The 17,165-nt window shown below is 39.3% G+C and overlaps 1 protein-coding gene across 7 annotated transcripts in view; it reads right to left on the minus strand.

Moving 5' to 3' along the window:
- Window positions 1-17,165, minus strand: part of Axs (Abnormal X segregation) — a 177,344-nt gene that overhangs the window by 130,565 nt on the left and 29,614 nt on the right. For 2 of the 7 annotated variants that reach the window (XM_067147275.2, XM_067147276.2), the window contains exon 2: window positions 9,336-9,501. The exons of 4 other annotated variants lie outside the window; for them this stretch is intronic. In XM_067147275.2, the coding sequence (XP_067003376.1) occupies window positions 9,336-9,432 (97 nt within the window). In that variant the 5' untranslated portion in view covers window positions 9,433-9,501. Of the gene's footprint in view, window positions 1-9,335; window positions 9,502-17,165 lie in introns of those variants that run through there. One more of the 7 variants, XM_067147278.2, reaches the window with a different exon arrangement.

Consider the following 17,165-nt stretch of genomic DNA (forward strand, 5'->3'; position numbering starts at 1 on the left):
AACATTTAAAGTTAATATAAGTTATTTCAAAGAACGTATCTGCTCTTGAATGTAATCATTAATATAATTTTGTAACTCTGTCACTACTATTGTGCTTAATTTGTAAATATATTTTATAGACAATTATCAAAATAACTATCTCTGTGGTAAAGCAATGTAATGCAAAGAAATTAGTCTGATGTAGACTGAAATTATATTTAAAAACATTATAGTAGGTTATGTTTATTTGAGAGATATTCGTTATTTTGTCCACATCCACCTCTGGTGAAATATTGTGTTCAAATTGCACGATGTTTTCCGGTATGGGTTAGATCAAGTTAGTTACTTTCAGTCTCTTCTTTGGACTTAGCAATAAAAGTAGCGTAAGTATGATACTAGTACGTCGTTCCTTCTGAAGCCAGGTTCTGTAATGATTGGTGTGAAATTGTCACTCATAGGCTCAGCTGGTGTGTGCATTACAGTGAGCTTAGGCACCTGATGTGTAGCACCACCATCCGGCTCGGTAAGAAAAACTTAGAGCTGTGAACTTAAAATACATACTTACATACATACATACATACATACATACATACATACATACATACATTACATACATAAGTGTCGGCTGAGTAAGGCAGGGATGTGGGGCAGATGCCCCCACCTCTGAAATGCCTTACGACCTCATTAATGTTTTGGTACTCTTTGTCTCTGTCACCCTCCAGTTGCAGGGAGGATAAAAGTATAAATATGAATTAATTAATTTGTAATATTGTAGACAACTGTGAAGTTCAAGATAATAAATAAGAATCTTTGTATTTGGAATGATGCTGAGTTTACCCCCACCCCCACCCCCTTAATAAAATTCCTGGTAACCTCTCTGCATACATACATACATACATACATACATACATACATACATACATACATACATACGTTATCGTATGTATTACACTGGAATTCATCATCAAACAAAACTAGTTTCGATTAACTAACTAGAAAGTTGGCACCAACACCGTCTACGTGCAAACTGTAAGCTGTGTTACTTCAAAAAACCATTACTGATATTTACCTTCGTAATGACTCGATATTCCATATCTGTCATTAACATATATGTACTGTATGTGATGTATGTGGCAAAACAAACAACTATGAAAAGTTATTTAATTACGTTGGTAAAGTATGTGTTCAAAATGTATACCCACCATGTGCAAAACATTGATCATAACGTTTCTGAAGATGATAGCACATGTTGAAGAACAAAGATTCTGTAAGGACACACAAAATGACGTTTTATTATAGCGTAATTCTGGAATGTTTGTAGGTCATACAGATTCTTTCAACGTGCCTCATATGTAGGGGCGTCTGGGGCCGTGATATCCAGGGAGCAGGAAGGATAAGTGAGATCCACGAGAAATTAGGTTATCTCCAAAGTCTCGAAGAAGGGTGAACTATAGCTCCATCTTGCTGCATCCTTTGTTTTATTGTTATTTTGTTGTTGGAGGGATAAGTTTCTGGCGGGACAAGACAAAAACGGTTTAAATCTCGAGCAAATGGGGTAATAACGAAATTTCGGTAGCCTACCTGGTCCACAGTTTTTGGACCCTGTGCAGTATTCTCGACAAAATAAGGGTTCAATATTCCAAGACCGAACACGTCACACCAAATCGTAACCTGCGCTCTATGGGGGTGTATGTATAAAGATTTGTCCGTTCAAACCCTAAAAAATAAGACCCGAGTTGCTTGTCGGTTGATGTAGCCATCGAGGTGAATATGGCTTTCTCCCGCTATATTCTATATTCTGCTGCATTACTGTAATCGAGCCGGTTGATCGCTTTCTATTGGACGCTGAGCAACTTGAATGCGTATACAAATACGCCCAGCTCTTCAAACACCCACCGAACAGACCTATCGCTCAAATCGAGTTTTGGCGATGTTCGTCGTCAAGTGCTACGCGTTGGAGGACTCTAATACCTATTGGAGAAGTCTCCCATGTTTCTTGTCCGTGGTGATGGTTCTTGGGTGCCCTTCTGTCTTCTTTCGTTAACATAAGAAATGGTACCATATGACGGAACTTGTCAACGACAGTTAGCACTGTTCTGTTACTTGGTGTCTCCTTATTAAATCGCTCACTGGGTGAGTTGGTCATGCGGTTAGGGGCGCTCAGCTGTGAGCTTGCATCTGGGAGATAGCGGGTTCGAACCTCACGGTCGACAGCCCTGAAGATGTTTATCCATGGATTCACATTTTCACACGCCGCTTCCTTCCCACACCTATCCCATCGTCACCACGAGGCCTATCTGTGTCGGTGCGAATTAAAAGCAAGTTGTAAACAAATAAATCGCTCCTTGTGCTGCTCTTTAACATGAATCAAACTCGGCCCTTTCTGACGCCCACTCAGTATGACAGGAAACAATATTTTTCTTCGTCTCCTTCTTCTGCCGCTTTTCCCACATCTGTGGGGTCGCGGGTACGGCTGCCATACATGTGGATTTGGCCCTCTTTGCCTTTCCTGACGCCAACCTTATGTAGAGAAATGTAATCACTATTGCGTGTTTCTGTGGTGGTTGGTAGTGTGGTGTGTTGTCTGAACATGAACAGAAGAGTATTGGGACAAATACAAACATCCAGCGAAGAATTAATCAGATGCGATTAAAGTCTTCAACCCGGCCGGGAATCGAACTCGGGACCTTCTGAACGAAAGGCCTCAACGCTGACCATTCTGCCAAGCAGTGTGACAGGAAGTAATGTCCCTAGATAAACACCCCCTCAGTTGTGAGAACCGCAATATTTCAAAAATCAACGAGAATAAATAAATAAATAAATAAATAAATAAATAAATAAATAAATAAATAAATAAATAAATAAATAAATAAATAAATAAATAAATAAATAAATAAATAAATACATAAATAAATAAATAAATAAATAAAAGGATCGAAATAAATTTTCTTGCATTTGCAGATGACTTTGCAATACTTTCTGAAAATGTGACACCTGCTATAACCCAAGTAAATGTCTTGGAAAGAATCGCCAGCAGAACTGGCTTAAGAATTTCTGCAGAAAAAACAAAATTTTTAACGAATATTTGGGATGCACCAAAATTTCTGAAAACAGATATTGGCCAAATAGAGAGGGTAAAAAAATTCAAATATCTACGGGAAATAATCCAAGAAAATGGTTTAGAAAATTCTGCAGTAGAGGAGAGGGTACATAAAATGGAGAGAGTTTATGGTGTCACCAAAGATATCTACAATAAAAGATGCCTATCCAAAAATGCAAAAATAAGGCATTACAACACAGTAGTGAAGCCAGAATGCCTATATGCAAGCGAATGTCTGGCATTAAACTATAATTTAGATAAACTAGAAATACTAGAAAGGCGAATTATGAGGAAAATATTAGGCCCACAAAACACAGCAGAAGGTTGGAAATTACGAAGTAATGCTGAAATATATCAAAAAATAGAAAATATATCAGATGTAATGAGGAAAAGGAGACTTATGTTTTTTGGACATTTATATCGAAGGCAAGATAGTAGATTAACCAGTAAGATTTTCAGATATTTGTAGGGTAAGAAATCAACGACAAGCTGGGTCAATGAAGTAAGAAGGGATTTAGAAAAAAAACAATATAACAACAGAAGAAATAAATAATAGAAGGCTTTCGGGAAAACGTATTGAAAATAGAAGGATTCCAAGGTAGGAAAGTAAAAAAGACTGGTTCAAAGTGGTCTGAAGACAGAAAGAAGAAAGATAGTGAACAGATGAAAGCATACTGGAAGAAAAGGAAAGAACAAAGAAGGAATTGAAATTGGCACGTGGTCCTCTGGTGGCCCATTCGAAAGAAGAAGAAGAAATAAATAAATAAATAAATAAATAAATAAATAAATAAATAAATAAACAGCTTACTACATTTCCACCTAACTGAATAAATAAACATATACTTCGTTTCTAGGGAAACGTGGACAGCGGATGAATAATAATTTCAATGTCGTTTGCCTTGCCGCATACCTTATGTGTGTATGTAGGCCTATGTTTAGTACTCAGGTCGAAGGCTGGCTGGATTCTCAAAAGCTCCACCATCAGCTGTCGTAGTTGGCCTCGGCATCACTAAAGATATGTGCTTGGAAAATGAAGAGAGATGTAGTTTTCAGTTGCTTTCCTCACCGAGCCAGAACTTGCTATCACATATTAGTCTGTCAAGCCTACTGAAACGCACACACAAACCGACCCTATGACCGACACTTTCACACCATTCATAATAGGGAATGGCTGCAAAAGGAATGGTGTTGCTTGCTTCGGTCATATCTCGGGCACTTTCATATTATCTAAGACAAGGATGAGACTGAGAAATCAATGAAAGTATCATGTTTGTTCTAGCCCACACCAGAAGACATAGTGCATTGTAAACACGAGGTCTCGGCAGCAAAGGCATTACGTGTATCATATGTTTATACCGTAAAGCAACAGTAATCTTTATTATATATATCATAGGTAGCATTTATGTACCGTAATAGTGCAACTTACACGGTAGTGATGTTCAATAGCATGGTAGCTTGCCGAGAACAACGACAGGAAGTACTGAGTAAGGGCAATCACTTTTGTTAATTGTTGGAAATAACGAGAGAAAGGTGGAGGAATGTGTGAACATCCTGTCTTCTGAGGAAATACACTACATAAGGTTTTCATGGAACTGTATTTGAACATATGACGTACCAAAGGTCAGTTTAAAAAAGATGAAGGAGGGTTAACAATTGACCCATAGCCTACTTTATAAAGAGCTGTTATGAGTACGGTCGTCCTCAATCACGTCGGGGCATGATGTCCACATTAGGGCATGTTGAAGGATTTCGTTATAGTTGACGAGAGTACAGAGCTGTAATCTATTTTTGTCTCATCTGGTAATCCTTAAATAAATGGGTCATCGAGATATTCTGTAGCGAGAACGACTAGTCCTGTTCTTATTTGAAGAACGTGGAAGTATTTCGATTCAAGATTTAGATTGTTAAAACTTCTCGTATGTTGTATTAAGGAGCACAAGTTCACCTATTTACAAGTTGTAATTGTACAATAATCATTTGTGTCGAACGTGGCATGGCAAGACTACGAGATTTTTTTTTTTTTTTTTTTTTTACAAGTTGCTTTACGTCCCACTGACACAGATAGGTCTTATGGCGACGATAGGACAGAAAAGGGCTAGTAGTGGGAAGTGGCCGTGGCCTTAAGTACAGCCCCAGCATTTGCCTGGTGTGAAATGGGAAACCACAGAAAACCAACTTCAGCGTTGCCAACAGTGGGGTTCGAACTCACTACCTCCTGAATACTGGATACTGGCCGCACTTAAGCTACTGTAGCTATCGAGATCAAGCAGAGGAACTAGAATCGTAGTGCACGTCAATCTACTGTGCTATGGGAACTCTTTAAATAATTCAAAAGGAGACTTTCTTTTACTGTTATTAGTTATTTAAAGGTCCGCCTTGTCAATACAATTCAAAATCTAGTGTATTTACTAATAGATCAAATAATACATAAATATATAGAAGTATATGTTTCGAGAATTCATAAATTTTCTCTTCTTCAGCTTATAGATTAAAATCACACGCATGTAATAGACCTTATTTAAAAGGTATGCCCGAACAGTGTGCTGTAAGAGCGTAGAGCGGGACGACGGGGCTGCCTCGCTTTGTAGTAGGCACATGCTGTGCTGTACATAGAGGTGTTAGTAGTGGTACAGTACAGTACTTCTTACCTGCTGAAATTAAACATTCACCGAGCTCGATAGCTGCAGTCGCTTAAGTGCGGCCAGTATCCAGTATTCGGGAGATAGTAGGTTCGAACCCCACTGTCGGCAGCCCTGAAAATGGTTTTCCGTGGTTTCCCATTTTCACACCAGGCTGTACCATAATTAAGGCCACGGCCGCTTCCTTCCCACTCCTAGCCCTTTCCTCTCCCATCGTCGCCGTAAGATCTATCTGTGTCGGTGCGACGTAAAACAACTAGCAAAAAAATAAAAAAGAAACATTCCTTCACGAATTTACCATCACTGAACGGTTTAAGTTTCATTGCAATTAAATACAAACTTTCAAAACTCAATCGAACTGCTGACTCACTGATCGAATGCTCGATAGGGTTATTTCATTCATCTTTCAGTTCTGCAATTACACGTACCCATTCTTCGCAGACACAAACTGTGCTGGCGTTGTAAGTTATATCTTTTTGCATACCGTAGCTTTTATCTACAAAATAAACATTTAGCTGTAGCATTCCTATCATTTTCAACAAATACATATAGATCTTCCCATAAAGATAAAAGGATCGGAGGCACTGTCGCACTGTGATGTGCTCGGTTCATCCATGCGTATGTAGTGTACTGGACCACTACTAACACCACCTATGTACGTCACAGCACATGCCTACTACAAAGCGAGGCAGTCCCACTCTACGCTCTTACGTCACACGTCAGTCAGTTGGTGGACACTGCCCTAACGTATGACTGGTTAAAAACAATACAATGGAACATATTAAGAGTTCAAACATGAATATCATTCATGTTATGCCCAGTTTGCCCTGTAAAGATTTCATTTATGGTGTCGCGTCCTTTCGGGGACATGAACCCAGGACAGCTATTCCCTCCGAGGATCGAACCAACAGGGACGTAGGAGGAATTGCTGTACCTGATGTATTAGAATTAGCCAGACATGAAGAGTTAGAATTCAGAAATTAAAATACAGATCCAATCACACTTAGTAATAAGAAGATTGTAATATATTTCATATTCATGTACGCAGTTAAGAATTGTACAGCAGTTGAGAATATTTCAAGAGAAGTTTGTCATACGCATAGAGTCACAGGCACGAGGACATGAGACATGTTGACCCGGTACATAGGCCAGGTTATAGACACAGCTAAGACGTACAGGAAAAGCACAGAGCATCCAGGCCTTTGATTGGTTAGAACTATGGAAAGTTCGATGATCACGTCGAGAGATATTCTACAAAGTTCTGGAACTTTGGGTGGGGTCGCTAGGGCCATAAAGCTCAGAGAAGCCGTTGATGAGGGCTTTTACCAATATTTCGCGGACCAGTTGCAGTCAGAACCCTGGTCGGTCGACAGGGCGATTACGCAATCAGTAATAATAATTCTTCTCACAACTTCTCACTCGAAACTTGCCCGTGAAGTTTTATAATATTTGTACATAGTGTACATAACTGTAAATACTTCAGCTGAGAATATAACATCGTGGGATTCTACTCCATTGGTTACACTTTTTCTCTGCACCTTAGTTGAAACTTCCCAACCCTAACGTTCCAACCGCTCGGGAACGATCCAACCAACCTGCCAACCAATCTGACATTCTCTTTTAAGCTCTAATCCAATCTAATCCAATGGTACTAATATTAAATAATATTAACAACAACAACAACAACAACAACTTGAGACCCATGAATGGTGTTTGGTTTATGAAGGTCACACAGATGCCACTCCACAACAATATTGGATAATTGTTAACCAGTTTACTATTAATACCACAAATGAACTATTTACGGGACAAACTGGACATAACATGAATGATATTCATGTTTGAACTTTTAATATGTTTCACTGTATTGCTTTTAACCAGTTTTATGTTCAGGTATAAATTTTAAATAATGTCTATTACATGCTTGTGATTTTAATCTGTAAGCTGAAGAGGAGAATTTTAATGAATTCTCGAAACATGTAGGGCCTACATTTATATATTTAATTTATTAGTGAATATACCAGATTTTTTCATAGGTTTTCATTTTTTCATACCAGATTTTGAATTGTATTGACAACGGAGACCTTTAAATAACTAATAACAGTGATTTAAGTCAATACGGACCATTGGTGGCCAATATGGTCAAGACTTCAAGTGACTTCCTATTAGTCCAAAACAAGCAGGCTACTCAATTCATTCACTGTCTGCGTTTTGTAAATGTGCTATCGAGCCACAAGATATCCTAGTGGTATATAAAGCAATTTAATTTAAATTAGTGTATTTTTATTTAATGTTGTTCTTTGTACAAACTGTATCTTAGATATTTCCAGTGCTTTTACTTGCTTAGTAATCAGTTTACGTATCACTAAAGGTGCTTTCTCAGGTGTGAACGAGACAACGGATATCAGTGGATGTGGATACCCGAATTATCAGACATGACTTGAGATCTATTAATTTCAACTGAGAGGTTTTTTTATTTTTTGAATTCACACATACATATTTATCATAAGTAAGATACATAGATGTTATTTAATTTCACATTGAATATGACCAAAGTTTCTTCAGGTCAAGTCTTAACGTTCTGGTGCTGTCATTCTCTTTTATGAAATATTACGCCGTCAACTTTTATGAACACAAAGCAAGGAAATAAGAAAATATAAAACCCAGACGTGCCAACTTTCAAAAGTAAAAAATTAGGATATATTTTTTACGGCATATCTCGAAATGTTACGACACATCACTGATTACGTAACTTTGAAGAATATTTAACACATTATACTACTCAACTCATCTCATACCCGACCCCGTAGGAAAACGGGACAGGGGTTGGACAAACAAACTACTCAACTACGTAATTTTTCTTATTTATATTTATTTATTTATTTATTTATTTATTTATTTATTTATTTATTTATTTATTTATTTATTTATACATACTAAAATACTGCAAGTATCTGAACTTTAGAAAACACGTCTCTTCATTGTAACTGAGGCATCTCTTAAATTTCTGAATTAGATTCACGCACAAAGCACTGGCTTTGCTGAACGAGTTTTAATGTTCAATGTTAAAAGTTTTTCAAGAATTCTTTTTCGGGAAGTTTTGATCTGAAGTGAGTTTTTGTCCTTGTAAATATGCTAAAAATACTCACGGTTGGCACTGCTATGAAGAAATTATTAAAATAAAAATCATTATGTTAGAGATTGTCATAGTTAAGAACACCACAAGCTGATTGCATCTATCTTGCCAGTGCTCGCTGAACATCAATTCTATCCTGCTACTTAAAGAACGAGGAATAACCTAGGATTTTCAAAAATACCGAAACACTAAATCTGCCTTCAAAATCGGGAGATAAGTCTCTGCGATAAGGAGACGGGGAGGAAGGGCCAAAAAAGTGGTCTCCCGCTTAAATCGGGGCAGTTGGCACGTCTGCGAATAATAATACACTTGGTCGGATTTTCGTTGATGGTTGGTAAAGCCAATGCATACTTATAAGCATCACAGGTGAACCTCTAGAATCGGAATAAACATTCCTTATACACATGATTTATCCACTTCTACATCTACTCTACAGTTATTGCCCCGAAAGCTGAAATATGAAGGCTATACATCAACTTACCGATGACATTTGAGATCTTTTCTTGGACGTCTCGAAGACATGCTAACCGCGAGCGGACCACTGAGTCCGAGAACGTTTTCCTCTCGACAGATGACATGTCCCGGGATGAGACCAGGGAGAGGCAGCCGGGAGTTGAGCGCTGAACACATGTTAGTGCTCTACTCTACTGCAACATGCATACGGATACACTACTACACAATAACTTCACTTCGCTCTCTACTTCAGATATTCAAAGAACTACTTAATATTGTAACATAAGACGCCGCATGTAACAGCGAAATCTCAGAGCAAATTGTCTCAGACAGCCGCCGACAAAGTGGTTTTATTTTCGTTGAAGGAAATGTGTTAATAATATGATAATCACTCAGGGCACATTTTATACATAATTTACTTGACAGCCATCACGTCGCGATACTTCCATTTATTGTTCTGAGAATGCCTGGAGAACGAGGTGGCACGTATTGCCAACTGTTTTTTTTACAAGTTTTTTACGTCGCACCGACACAGATAGGTCTTATGGTGAGGATGGGACTGGAAAGGGATAGGAGTGGGAAGGAAGCGGCCGTGGACTTAATTAAGGTACAGCCCCAGCATTTGCCTGGTGTGAAAATGGGAAACCACGGAAAACCATCTTCAGGACTGCCGACAGTGGTATTCGAACCCGCTATCTCCCGAATACTGGATACCAGCCACACTTAAACGACTGCAGCTATTGAGCTCGGTATGGCCAACTGCAAAGTAAGTGAGCGATTCATTCTCATTACACAATCTATGTCTACACAGCAGTCTCGTTTTCTGGTACGGGGTCGGGGATGAATTGAAATGAAAGTTCTTTTTTTTTTACAAATTACTTTACATCGCACCAACACAGATCGGTCTTACGGCGGCGATGGGACAGTAAAGGGCTGGGAGTGGGAAGGAAGGGACCGTGGCCTTAATTAAGGTAAAGCCCCGGCATTTGCCTGGTGTAAAAATGGGAAACCACGGAAAACAATTTTCAGGGCTGCCGATAGTGGGATTTGAACCCACTATCTCCCGAATGAAAGCTCACCGTTGCGCACCCCTAACAGCACGGTCAACTCACTCGGTATGAAATGATGTGGCATGCTTTTACGGCTGGATGCCCTTCCTGGAACCAAACTCAGTTGAGGAGCTAATGAAGATGAATGGTGGTGAATTATACTGGGTAAGAAGGTGGATGGAATCGACTGTAGCTTAAAGATAGGAATTATCTCAGCATTTGCCTGGAAGTGAAAACGGGAAACCACAGAAAACCATTCTCAGGAGAGCCGACGGTGGGCTTCGAAACTACTCGTCTCCCGAATGCAGACCTTGGCTTCGTAGTCGTAGTGCATAAATACGCGCGGCCATTCCACTCGGTGGTGGTGGTGTTGGTGGTGATTATTGTTTCAAGAGGAAGTACCACTAGGCAACTCTGCTCTATATAACACTAATCAGAGAGAAACAATGGAAGGGTTCCGACACTCCGAAAATGAATGTATTGGACAAAAAAGACAAGGGCCACGAAGGGCGTGAAAATGAAAGACTCCCTCGGCCTCGAGTGCTCTAATACCGTCAGAGTCGGAGAAGAACAAGAGTTGACCAAGGGAGGTCGGATAGGGTAGATGAAAGTGAGGAGCCTGGCACAAGTAAGTGGAAGCAATGCCAGGGCCCAGCTGAGGGTCCCGTGGTCATCAACCCACGCTGCCGGGAGAAGAGCTTCTGGGACCCCTTTTAGTTGCCTCTTGCGACAGGCAGGGGATACCGTGAGTGTTATTCTACCCCACCCATAGTGATGATTAGACATCAGATTTATATGCTGTATAAATCACCAATATACGCATGCAACTATGCTGCAAAAAGTGGTGAAATATGCATTTAAGTATGCACTTCCATGCTAGTAAACACTTGTATAAAATGCAAACGTAACACTCCTTTACTGGACCCACACCAATACATAAAATAATGATCATTAATGATCAACTGAATGGAAAAAAATCACACTACTTACGAACAATCCGTGCATAGTCTCTGAGACGTATCAATCTATCAGTGTTGATTGTTATAGCAACATGCACACTTCTCCTAGATAAGACACAGCGTGTAAATTAATACACATGATACATCACTTAGTACGTTTGTAAGAAAACCGTGTAAAAAAAATAATACACAAACGTGAAGAAACACACTTAAATATACATTCCTCTTCTATTTTACACTGCACACCCTACTTTTCCCGTCCATAATTTGCTTCGCAATACACTACAGCATTCTTCTCCAATTTTTCTGGTACGACTCTATAGCGTTTATCTGTTAAAACTGGCGTCAGTGCGAAGAATGATCTATGTACATCTACGGATGTGACAGGACACGAGGGCAGGACTTGAATTTGGAGCAAGTGTAGGTGTTAAATATTCTGGTAGATCCACGTTATCAGTACCTGACAAATATTTGTTTGTAGCTACCATTTCGATTCGGATTCCGGTCAAGGACACAAATATATTCGTTTGCAGACGGAATCCGAGTTTTCCTGGGATATCTTTCAGTTCAAGCTTCACCTTCTCCATAATGTCCAGCTAATCACCAAGACGCAGTCCACGTGTTTCTAGCTTCTTGATTGATTCCGGTATGATTTGGAAGTGTGTCTTGCAAAATGCCAGTTCCCTTTGAACCGTTTCATTGCCGAAAAGAGTTCACGGCATTTATTACTTTACATTTTCTTGAAGATTGCTTGTAAGACACGGTAAAATATGCATAATATAAGTCGAAAACGTACACAATAAATCCGAAATTTGAAATGTATGCACTTATCTCAAATAAATGAAAATATGCATATATGTGCACTATTAAACTTAATAATTCGTCCAATTTCACCTTTTCAATTTCACTTTCTTGTCTGTTTTGGAGGTCTACATATTGGCAGACAATATACGCATTTACATACGAATCCGATGTGTGGTGATGACACAGTAACTTCTAAATTAGGTATAATAGCGATTTAATGGAAAACGATTTTTAACGATAGGTAAAAAGACGTATTGTCTTAGGTCGTGCTGCAATGGTTAAAGTTACTAAGATCTGGCAGAACCGGGCAATATCAAAAGCTACGAAGATGCGCTTGGTAGAATCACTAGTTTTCTCCGTCTTTTTGTATGGCTGTTGAGACCTGGAACATGAATACTAAAGACAAAAAGCGCATTGATGCCTTTGAGATGTGGAGTTGGCGGAGAATGCTACGTGTACTCTGGACAGAAAAAAAGAACTAATGTTTCCATTCTGGACGAACTGTGCGTCAAGAAACGTCTATCTTCCCGTGTGAGTGAGTGTTACCTCCAGTTCCTTGGCCACATTTTCAGACGAGACGGACAGAACTTGGAAAATATCATTTTACAAGGCAAAATAGAAGGCAGTAGACCACGAGGAAGATCAGCAAGTAGATGGATAGATCAGGCGAAGAAGATCACTGGTCTGCCACTTCAGAGCATATTAAAGAAATGTGAAAACCGCTCGGAATGGAGACATCTCGTCAAGTTTGCAACATGGAAATGATGGAGTTGTGACATCGCGACGCTCAGTAATGAGCATAACAACTAATGATGATAATGGTGATGATGATCACAAAGTAAAATTTTTTCCTCATTTATCTTCCATCGAATATATCGATGGCAACATCAACACATTTCATTCTACCCTTACAAGCAAGATTTGCGCCGCAACGCTTGGACAGATTAAGTACGACAATCTGCTAGCAGCCACATTGTAGACAGCGTATATCTACATATATAAAATAAGAGTTTTGTCTGCACATTGCTCAGAATTTAAAAAGGCTGGTATTTCTATATCAGTCGTACCCGCAGTAACAAGGAAATGCACTTTTTAATTTTCCGTAATGTCTGTCTGTCTGTCTGTCTGTCTGTCTGTCTGTCTGTCTGTCTGTCTGTCTGTCTGTCTGTCTGTCTGTCTGTCTGTCTGTCTGTCTGTCTGTCTGTCTGTCTGTACACGCATCACGAGAAAATGGCTGAAGAGAATTTAATGAAAATCGGTATGCAAAGTCGGGGAATAAAGAACTACAGTCTACGCTATAAATAATTTTATAAGACACCCTAATATCACAGAGTCGAAAGGAAACTAAATGTGAAGGCCTACAATATAGGGCCTACAAAGCTTATAAAATTGATCAACAATAACATTACATTGACCATTGTTTGCTGTGATGTGCTTTGTGTCTTCTGTTGCCACTCATCTCCGATACATAAGATTAGTGCTGCGTACTGAGTATTTCTTTTATTTTGCCTTTCGTCGCACCAACACAGATAAGTCTTATGGCGACTATGGGGATAGGAAAGGGCTAGGAGTGTGATGGAAACGGCCTTGGCTTTAATTAAGATACAACCCCAGCATTTGCCTGGTGTGAAAACCACGGAATACCATCTTCAGGGCTGCCAACAGTGGGGCTCGAATCCACTATCTCCCGGATGCAAGCTCACAGCTGCGCGCCTCTAACCACACGGCAAACTCGCCCGGTCGTACCGAGTGAAACAGCCTGCCTGAATATTGGCGGAAAGTAGCTGGGAAGTTAGATAACTTTCTTCTTTAGCATGTCATTCCTCTGGTTCATAAATTTTCTGATACTACTGGTACGTAACAAACTGGTTCATCACAGCATTCAAGCTATTCAATCCCTACTCTGAGGCACTGATTGGAATGAGCAGTGTGCATATTTAACGGAATAATGGCAGAGGAGTGTTCACGGCTGTCTGCGGCCTGGCCATTCCAGCTCTAGAACTTTGGACTGTTAGGTCGGCACCGTAGTATTATTCGTTAAAAGTGAGAAAATGTGCGGTTTCTCATTTGATCGAGTATTTTATATGATAACACTGCTTTTAATCGCTACTTTCCTACTGACGTTTGTGTAATGATTTAGGTTGACTTCAGTTAGGAAAACCACAAAGTCAGAATTTCTGAGAATCCCGTAGCGAAGCATGGGTACATCAGCTAGTTACAGTTATATCGTGGTGGTGGAAATGTAGGTGACAATTGTTTTAAAGGTACATATAATGGGATAATCATCCCTTTTCAATCAGAGGAGAAAGGAAGGATAGAGTCCGACTAATCAAAGAATAAACTATCGGCAAAAGAGGAGTAGAAGCCATGGCAGACTTCATAAGTCTTGTAAATCGAATTCTGTCTGCATAGGAAGAGAACATGAGTTAAAGTTCGGAGAGGGAAAACACAAGCGAGATCCTTGTAAAAGTAATATAAAAATGTAAAATATTCCTAGAAACCGTGTCTTGACCTTTACTTTTAAAGAGGAATGGCTGACCAATTATAATCAGTTCCAGCCCTACAACTAATTTATTTTCTAAATACTCACTCACTTAAAAAAATATTGCTAACACATGTTGCACTGATATGTTAAAATTCAAAACAATTATACTATTAATCTACTACCTTCTTAATAAACTTGTGATTTTCTACAATGAAATCGGTCTACTTACAAGAATGTGCGTTTGGAAGCCTCGAGTAGTGTCCTAGTTTTGGGTTCCCATACTGACAGCGAGAGTGACCTACAACATGGCGATACGCAAATGAACTGAATTTCTTACATAGAGCTTGGACGTTCTGTTAACCTTGTAACCGTCCAGGCTTCTCCAGCCCTACTAATTTAATATAATATCATTTTACGCGATATCATTTGATATCAAGTTTATCCGCCATCGGCAATTATTCGTAATAACATATTTATTCTACGTCAAGCATTTGCAAATTAGGTTTTTGCAATCATATTGTATATAACATCATTTATTATTTATTATTATATTATGAAAGATAGGAATTTATTATGTATTGGATTTGGTTAATATGTTGAAATACAGTTGTTGTCATTTCATCTCATATTTGTGTATACGGAAACGGTTATTCTTGAGCGGGGAAAATTACATGACTCATGGGTTTACCTCATGAGCCAAGGCTACTAAACAGCGACCCGTGCGCGAGGCATGCAAGCTGGTCAGCTACATCATCGCCACGCCTACTGGACTTGTCAAGAAAGAAGAGAAGGGGAGTTGATAATTCGATCAATCGAATCAGATACTTCGTTGTATATGAGTTTTGAGATTGAACTGTTACCAAGAGTGGGGGTGAGCCCGGATATATAGAGATTCTCACCACGAGAACGGAACCTAACGACGAGATCCTAACTACAACTTCTGCTGTGAACCTATCTACTATTAGAACATCTACTGTGAACGACGTTATTGATTTTTGAAACAGTGTGTGGTCGCTTCGCGACATAGTTATTTTTGTACAATGTGTTATCGTTTCGATACAGTACTTAGATGCGGTTATGTTATCGGATCTGCGTGAGACGAAACAAGCTTACGGCTTGTGTTATATTCAGTAAATCTTCTGGACGAAGAACTATGTTTAGTTCAAGTCTACGGAATTTGGTACAAGTCTGTACCGTATAAATAGTATAGCTCAGTTGGATTGAGATTTCTACTAATATGGAAAAATTCATATCTCTGAATTTTCTCCTCTTACGATCAACGCTGATCAGTTTTTACAAGTATAGGGCCAATGTCTAATTTAAAGACTAGGCAATTAGGGAGTGTTAGTCCAGATAGCCCATACTACATCAGAGAATGAAGGAAGGATGCCCATGGAGCAAATTCTACATCGAGAAGAAGAGAACGAGTAACCACGGAAACCAGATGACTTCAACGGAAGCTGCAATTGGTGAGCTTCAATTAGATAAAGCAAGCAATTAGTAAATTCAGTAAATTCTAAATTCCTCCACGCTTTAAGGAAACTTTTCCGATTCATCTCATTTTTTTGTATAATAAATTCATTTGTATTTTATATTGCGTTAATTTTCTTTCTTAAGCGATACTTAATGGTTAATTGCCCGGCTTCATGGCTAAATGGTTAGCGTGCTGGCCTTTGGTCACAGAGGTCCCGGGTTCGATTCCCGGCAGGGTCGGGAATTTTAACCATGATTGGTTAATTTCTCCGGAACGGGGGCTGGGTGTACGTGTTGTCTTCATCATCATTTCATCTTCATCAAGACGCGCAGGTCACCTACGAGTGTCAAATGAAAAGACCTGCATCTGGCGAGCCGAACTTGTCCTCGGACACTCCCGGCACTAAAAGCCATACGCCATTTCATTTCAATGGTTAATTATTTAAAATCCTACCCCTGTGATTTAAGTATAAGTCTCTATGCTAGTAAATATACATTTTGGTTTACAGTTTTGTTTAAAACTGTAACCCTGGCGCCCAAGCATCACATAGAGAAATGGGAAACCATGGAATGTTAATTGTTTCTATTTGCGTGGCAATTAGCGGGCAAGCCACAAATAGTTTATTTGATATTCATGTGTCCCAAGGCAATAACTTTCGTCTCCCCAAGTGTTTTGATGAGGAGACAGAACAGTTACAACCTAGATAGGTAATACTTATATTTGTGTCGCTTGACTAGAGGTCATAAAAGAGAGAACATTCATCCCTCACGGCAGTTAGACAGCCACTCCATAAACTCATTCTCGACGCCCAAGTTCCAGCGATATCTACTTCAACATTTAATTCTCAATACCTAAGCTCTAGCAAATGTGTCACTCAATCAGAGCTAAGATATTGCTCATCTGAACTGCAGTGTGCGAGCCATAAATTCAGGAATATCAGCAGTTAAATGTTCTCTGGTCAATTATTAACAATGCCATTGTCAAATGGAAACGTTATGGAAGCACTGAACCAAATCGTTTCTCTGGTAGGCCCACGAAATCGGGTTCGGTGAGCTCTAAGAACTAATCGTCAAACAACATTGTCAAC

Source organism: Anabrus simplex, chromosome 5 (assembly GCF_040414725.1).
Source record: "Anabrus simplex isolate iqAnaSimp1 chromosome 5, ASM4041472v1, whole genome shotgun sequence".
Taxonomy (NCBI): Eukaryota; Metazoa; Arthropoda; class Insecta; order Orthoptera; family Tettigoniidae; genus Anabrus; species Anabrus simplex.